The sequence below is a fragment of the Calidris pugnax genome, unplaced genomic scaffold (genome assembly GCF_001431845.1).
Source record: "Calidris pugnax isolate Ruff unplaced genomic scaffold, ASM143184v1 scaffold127, whole genome shotgun sequence".
Lineage (NCBI taxonomy): Eukaryota > Metazoa > Chordata > Aves > Charadriiformes > Scolopacidae > Calidris > Calidris pugnax.
The window spans coordinates 2948403-2956199 of NW_015090883.1; the positions used below are offsets into that span (position 1 = coordinate 2948403).

General features: G+C 39.0%; 1 protein-coding gene across 6 annotated transcripts in view; it reads left to right on the top strand.

Moving 5' to 3' along the window:
* PTPN21 (protein tyrosine phosphatase, non-receptor type 21) overlaps positions 1–7046 on the top strand; it is a 48068-nt gene extending 41022 nt beyond the window's left edge. For 2 of the 6 annotated variants that reach the window (XM_014947032.1, XM_014947033.1), the window contains one exon: positions 767–7046. In XM_014947032.1, coding sequence (XP_014802518.1) covers positions 767–895 — 129 coding nt within the window. In that variant the 3' untranslated portion in view covers positions 896–7046. The remainder of the gene's footprint in view (positions 1–766) is intronic. The other 4 variants (XR_001412597.1, XR_001412598.1, XR_001412596.1 and 1 more) reach the window with 4 other exon arrangements.
* The last annotated feature ends 751 nt before the right edge of the window (positions 7047–7797 follow it).

Here is a 7797-nt window from a genome sequence, read left to right on the forward strand (position 1 = left end):
TTAACAAAGATGTTATGGCTGTTCATCCAAGTGTTCCCAAGATATGTCCTTTGGCAGAGCCCTTAAAACTATGGCTGAAAAAGCTCTTGGCAATTCAACGGAAGTTAATAATCTTCTAGAGTTGCCCACTTACACACTGGTTACTGGAATGCTCATTTGGAGTCTTGACTCCATCAGATGTTGAGTCACTCTGTGGAACAAGCTGTGCCTTAGGCTACTGAGCATATTTCAGGATTTCACCCTGACTTACCACTTTTACTTCAGGTCTTAGTTTTAATTGATAATATTCAAGAACATGCTCGTGGCCAGTCTCTCTGCTTGTTATTAAATATTTTGTTCCAAAGTGAGTGTATTTGCAGTATCAGTCTCAGCAGAGGACAAGGTGGTAGTTTAATAGAATAAAACCTGGTCAGCTTTTAACCAGAAGTGAATAGCTAGAAAGTGTTTATTAATAATACAATATGCCATCTGAGAATCAACAAACTGTTTTGCTGGACATCCCTGTCCTAACACAGTGACAGACTTTTGCAGCCATTAGAAATGTGAAGACTCCATGAGATGGGCAAGTGTAACGTGATGTGTGTTTCACAGCGGAGGAGGAGGCATGGTCAGTGGTGTAGGGCAGGCCATGGATTGTCAGAGCTGAAACTGGAGCAGCTGGTTCTGCCCTTAGATCACTGGTCCTGCTCTGAATCTCCCACTGAGAAAGTGCCAACCGGTCTCCTTGCTCACCAATCACTTGTAATGGTTTATTCTCTTCCTCCAGATGCTGGACATCCCACGAGTGCTGGACAAGTTGAGGCAGCAGAGAATGATGATGGTGCAGACTCTTTCACAGTACACTTTCGTCTATGGAGTTCTCATTCAGTTTCTCAAAAGTTCCAGACTTATTTAATCCCTGCCGCTTCCTGAGGGACCCTGCAAGAGTTTACAGAAAGAAAATCACAGTTGTCCAGGCAGATCTGCTCTCACTGGTGTTTTCTTCATACGATGAATCACACAGTTACCGTTCAGGGCTGGTATGTGACTGTTAAATGAGAGTCATTGTAACAGTCCCTGCAAAGCAGCATCTTCACTGGACTCAATTCTTCCCATGTTCAGCTGCAGTCGAATTAAGGGAATGATTTTACTTGTATTGGTCTGTAGTACTTGCATACGTTCTTTGGGGTGGTGTTACTCTGGGCAAAATAAGTATCTTATGGAATGGAAGTATATGGCACAATTTTACTAACATTATGTTGTAAAGCATAATTGTTAACTGTGCAAAAGCTAAAAACTCTTGGTGCACGTGGGGTGAGAAACCTGCTCCTTGGGAATGTAGAGGTCTCAGGCAGTTTTGTTCTGCTTTCAATTTTATACTTAGAACAATACATCTATATTTTTTAAAATGAACTTTTGGTTTCCTCTGGTTTACTCAGCAAAATTAGCAGCTCTTAGATGTTTTAAGCTGTTGCTTTAAGGACGGTTATTTTTATATTCATTTTTAATTAAAACAACCCAAAACACCAAACCCCAAAATTTTTTAAACAGCATAATGTTTTCAGAGAAGACTGACAATTTTTGAATTATTCAAAAACCATGCAGAAAGTACTAGGGGAAGCTGTTGGTAGTTAGTTGCAGTGCTGTGTAAAGGAACTGACAAGTGAAAGGTGATGTTAACTGCTGATAACTTCCAGTTGGGCGGAGGCAGGAGGAAAATATTCTAATTATTTACAAGGTTCTTGGAAACAAATGGATGAGAGAAAGTACATATTCAGTATTATTCATATATTTAGAGGACAGTTTGATTTTACTGGCTGAAATCAAAGTGGATGCAAATGTTTTAAGCACTTTTTTTTTTGCTCTGTTATTTATGTAGTTAAACATAGAAGCTATAATCATGCATTGTTTCATATAGTAATATGCCATTACTAACCTGTTATTTTAGGAAGAGCCTTTTAAGTTGATGAAGTGAGAGAACCAAAATTGGAGTGAGAAGGTGCATAGTGGCAAAGCGGAAATGATGGTATGAAACATAATGGAGGAGTGTGGCAGCTATGATTGCTGGTTTACACAGTGAAAAGGTGACCATTAAATATGTCTCTGTTCCCAGTGAAGAAAGCCTTCGAACCACTGGAAGTCTCTGTAGAATCCTTCAGATTATTTTGTCAGTACTAGAACAGATTTGGTTAATGCCATGCAGCGTTGCAATGAAGAATATCCCTAGAAGCTGTTTGAGAGAACACCTGCAGAATGTCAAAGCTCTTAGAGGTGACACTGGAGCTGTGGGTATGTTTGTAGCTGTGTGGGTGGCTGTGGCATGGAGGGGAAGATGTGTCCTACCTTTCCTAGTTTCCATTTTGGCCCCTGGGTCTGGTCTAATGACAGTATCCCTAAATAATCCTCCGTCTGTGGTTTTCAAATGGGGACAGTGTGGTTTTACCTGCCTTTACAAGTGGTGTGAGATGCTGAGTTGAAAATCCCTATTCAAAAGCAAGCTGTTAGTGTCTAGATCTCCAGTTTAATTTCAAGAAGACCCTATGGTAGACCAGTCTGCAGGCCTGTTTTTAAGTGCCCATTTCCCTTGACACCTGCTTACCAAAATCAAATGAGACTGAAAGTCATTTTTATCACAGGTGAAATATCTCATTTATTTTTTTTTTTTGAGCTGTAAGAAGGGTTTGGAAGCTACTATGGATAATTTAAGCCCCTTCAAAACAATAATCGTCTCCCAAAACATTAATTAAGAATAATAAATAGGTTGCCTCAATTTCCTCCACTTCCACAAAAAAAACCCTCGTGGTCCAAATGATGATGTGCGAATATGTCATTCTGTGCAAAATGTATTACTTGAAAGTACACTGTATTAATCTACTGCATTTGCTCTGGTTTCACACCAAATCGTGAAATGTGAAATGCTAGGAAATGTTAACTGCCAGATGTAAACAACAATTTGACACATCTGTGTCAGCAGAGGTACTGACAGAAACAAACATATTCTTAGCTATTTGTATCTGCTGGGTTTTGAAAACGTGCCTATTTTTTGCCACCGTTCACATTTATCTTCAGCAATAATTTTGAATGGGAAAGTAGGCTCTAAAATGCAGTTTGTAGCATTTCCATTTCTGACCTTTGTACTGTGATCTTCATAACCTGACACGAGCAGCTTTTAAAGAATTTAGATACAAACACAACTTCAAGCAACAGTTTTTAGCTGTCCATCAGTTACCGGGACGGAACGTCAGCTGTGAAGCAATTTAATCCAAAATGTATGGTGTTATTTGAGGTGGGTGAGGAAATTTGTGTCTTGGCTTTCTTTTCTGTTTTGCTGAAAGAAGCTGTGTTCACTTTGAGGCGGTTGCTCTCTAATCTGGTAGTCACAGTCTAGATTTATTTTTTTAAGCATAACATTGCTACCTCCTCCACTTCAGCTTTCAGTTCTGTCCATCAGCGGTCTGTTTTTGCATTAATGACTTGACCTTAATCGTCCTGACTTTCTGTGAGTTTTCCCTCTGAAGACAGCAGGGTTGATTTGTGTGGAACTCTGTGGCTCCAAGTCAGCATTGAAAAGGAGCAGTTTCTCTTCTAAAGATACCAAATGAAAACAAACTTCACAACATCCTGTAACAAAATTAATTTTAAAAACCATTGTTTAGATTTTCAGTTAACTTTTAAAAGAAAATTCAGTTTTTAGCACTTTGTTCTTAGCCTTGAAAAGGGATTCTTTTTTTACCTGTAGTTGCGCTCAGTGCTTCTCGAAGTGTTGGACATTATAAGAACATCCACTGTCCAAATCCAGCCACAGTGGGAGTCGGAGGTGAATTTATTTGTCAAAAGCTTAAAATTCCACGGTAAGCCTGTCCATTTTGCCAAATGTGCTTCTGTTTTTATGGGGATAAAACCAGATTATTATGCAAGATCTGAACTGGCTTTTTTTAGTAAGAAAAGTTGCGTGAAGACATCCTTGCAGTAAATGGCAAAGATGATGCTGATCTCTAGGGATACCAGAGCTCTCAGGGATACATAAAGGTGCTATATACTGTCAAGAGACAGGTTTGACTGTCTTTTGTGGGCGAGGTGGAAAATGCTTTTTAGAATCAAATTCTATGAAGAGTCAGGAGAAGAACCTAGAAGGTGTAGTAGGGGCTTCTGCACATTTGATTTCTGTCTTGGTTGCTCTAATGAGAGATTTTTTGTAGTCTCAGGCAAGTAGCTCTTCTCTAGGAGCATAAATCAGAGCCCTGTTCTGTGGTGGAGAAGCTGTGGCACAGAGGGGAGTTTTGCTCAGCTTTCCTGCAGCCTGCACAGGAGAGCTTTCCCTTTTCTGCTGTCCCCCATGAAAAGCAGGAAGAGTTTTATGCCTTCATATTGCTCAGACTTTTGCACAAGTGCGGGGTGCTACGGTTTTTCTCTAGAAATACTTTTAATTCAAAGCAGGTGAGCCACGGCAGAGTTCCTATAGTTTCTTGGGATGAAAAGCTGCTCTGACTTACCATCAACATTTAGAAAAAAAAGTAGAGCAATAACAGATAAATTTAAACTAAATGTGTACTAAAATGGAAAAAAAATCTTGGCATTTTGAGAAATGTATTTCTGGCTTCTCTTGTAATGCTGTGTATCTTTTTTTTTTTTTTGAAGTGGATGACATTTGGAGCAGTTTTCTCCAAAAATATCTTCTTAAATTTAATAAGTAAGACTACCTGAGGCTGCTGCTACATTGTCCCTGTTGGAGCAGCTGTTAGAGTTGAGCAGCTCATGCATAGATTTCAATGGCCTCTGGACCAAACTTGGGAACTGCAGGGTTTGTTATCATACAAGCTGGCTGTGTAACTAGACCTCATTTTTAATATCAGAAAACCCTGGACTTAAAGATAGCAAACTCCTTACTAGAATTCAGTAGTTAGTTCAAATTACTAATTTAAAAGAAACAACACTTCCATTGTTAAGAACTCTGTGCTTTAGGGTCTGGTTTTGTGGTTTTTTCAGTACTGCAGTGTCACGCAAAGCCAGAGTCCAGTTCTCCAAGATACAGAATTCCTGCACTTCTTCCTGATATTGTAGGAATTAAATGGGCTTATTGCCAATGAAAGCTTGAGCCCTTAAAGCATGAATACTCACATGTCTGCTTTAAATTTAAATACAGATTACAAGAATTAACCAAAAGAATGCAGCAGGAATGTGCACACATGGAGCTACAGCATTCAAAGGAGAAGTAGCTGAGATAGTTCGAAAGAAATTCTCTTGTGAAAGGACAAAATGTTGGAAGTGGAGAGTGAGGATTTGAGGAATGGCTGAAGGCATTTGGAGGAGGATTTGGAACATTTTGTATCCACAGTAGAGCTGCTAGAAGGGCTTGATTCATATGGTATGTTTTTCATGGCGTGGTAGGGTAAGTGAGTATGTAGTCATAGGTGTTATTTTTACTGGCATTTTAAAATGTGATTTTTTGAAACTCCAAATATTTTTTTTTTCAGAGGCTCTGTTATTTTTACATATCCTTTCCAAATGTATTTAATGCAATCTGTCAGCTCAGTCTCTGTTTACTTATTAAAGGTCAGAGTTTTAAAAGCACGGTCTCTGGTTTGACACATGCGAAGTGCAGGGGAATAGGCAGAGGTGCAGTTTTGTAGTGAAAATTTCGAGTGGATGCAGGTGAGATGATTTGAAAGTCTAAATACTTTGTGAATGCAGCCAGTTTACAGTAGGTGTGAATTGCACCAGGTTAAGGCTGGGCTGAAATTTAGGCCCTTGAAATGTGGAATTTAACACGTGCTCGAAGTTACATTGCAGCACAGTGTTTGCAATACAGTGGTATTAAAATAATACTGTACTGTGATGGGGTAAGAGAAAAATCTTGAACTTCAAACAGCTGTTGCAAATGTGTGTAAAAAAAAAAATAAATTAAAAACCAATAAATATTTCTTAGTAAGATCCCGTTGGGGACCAGCTAATTTGGTGCATTCTGTTGGCATCACATATGTTCCTTTAAGGTCTATGGGGGCTGAACAAAAAAAAAGGATTTGTTAACTTCAATGAACATTTCAAAAAACAGTTGCTAAATGGCCTTTGGTTCTGTTCTCTGCAATTTTCCACATGATGCTGCGTTCAGTGGTGGAGAATAACCTCCAGTGTATTTGTTCTTTGGAAGACTATTGTTCAGCTCTAATTAGGGAACGAAGATAGAAATCAAATGCAAAGAATCTAATGAATAGTTTCCAATAGATCCAGCCTGGGGCAAGTGAGAGGGCAAGGCTGTAGATAACATAAAGTTATTTTGGATCAGATACATGGCAATCCGAACTACCAAATTCTTAATTTTATGAGCACAGTTTCAGAAGGTGCCTGACTTTTATAAAGGGAATTTAAATGCTGTTTTTCCATTTGGAAATATTTAGGTAAAATACGGAGGCTCTTAAAATACTTTAAAGACTTTGCAAATGCCATTGATTTTTAGAATGGTGGGAAACTTGATGAGGAAAACCCATGTAAAATCCTCCAGTGTGTCAGACTGGCGGGTGTGCTCTTTGCAAAGATAACTTTCTTAAATGGCTTTGATATCCCCAAGGTCTCTCTCCTCTGTATGGCTGGTCTGGGGGGACTCGGATGGAAATTTGGGAGGCTTGACCTGGCAAATGAGTGAGTGTGTCACCTCCTGCACATTGCTGAAATCTCTTCCTTCAGTTAGAGCCAGTGGGCGTTTGGAGTCCTTTCAGCAGTTTTGTAGGATTGAGTCCTTCATGTCAGAGGAACGCAGGGTCTGGCTTCGTTTTCGTTTGAGCCAGTTTGCAAGGATTTAAATGGGACTTTGATTAAACAGTAGCAAACGTGAAGTATTATTTTCTAGTACTAAGCTAGTGGTTAACATGTCTATTTTTGCTGTCTTGCCACCAATACTGTAAAAATGTATAATCAAAGCAGCTTTAATTCTTGTAAAACTGAAATTGGTTTGTAAAACAATGTACAAATTGTGTTTCATAGACAGAAAAGCTTGTATTACTGAATGTAATATATGTGAAATGAATATATTATAGTCTATTTTTGCCATGGAAATAAATATTTGAAGCAACTGTGAGGTTTTTGTTCCATTATTAAAAGAAAAGCAATGAACGTAGTTTTCATGTGTAGTCCTAGGCTGAGACTTTACCCTCTGTACACAAAGGGGCAATTCCTGTTCTGAAGCACTGCAGGTACTGTCCTGAATCTCAGTATGAAGACAAAACTTTTGCTGTCAAATACCAATAGCTGTCATCTTTGTGGCAGGAAAGTCTTGCCCCTGCTGCCCCATCATTTTGTTTACAATGTTTTGCATTTTCTGAAGCTACTTTTGTGATTGAACATTCAGTTCTCCCTTTAACCTTTAAGTGGAGGAGGGATGAAAAGATTTTGAAAGTTGAAAAACACTTTCCAAAAGCATGTGAGAGAGGAAAGAGTTGGTTGTAGACTTACTTCTTATAGTTGGAGCTTTTAACTAAAATTTGTCTTCTAGGTATGCTCAATTTGATGGCGTTGATCAGCTTAAGGTAAGATAGTGACAGACCAGCTGTCTGTGTACTTCTCTGATCAGTTCCCAAACCCCAGGGAATGTCCTGTGCGGTGTTCAGTGTGGGCAAAGCTTTCTTATCTGATATGGGTTCAAAATCAGAAGAGGGAAATGTGATTCTTGGGATCCTAAGCACGTGGTAAAACCACCCAGCAGTTCGATCAGACTTCTTACTTATACTGGTTTTAGACCTGGGGCAAAGGTCTTGTCAGAAACCTAAATTTCACCTAAACCTAAATCAGTCTAAACTGTAGCTGTTTTTTTCCAGCCACTGTGAA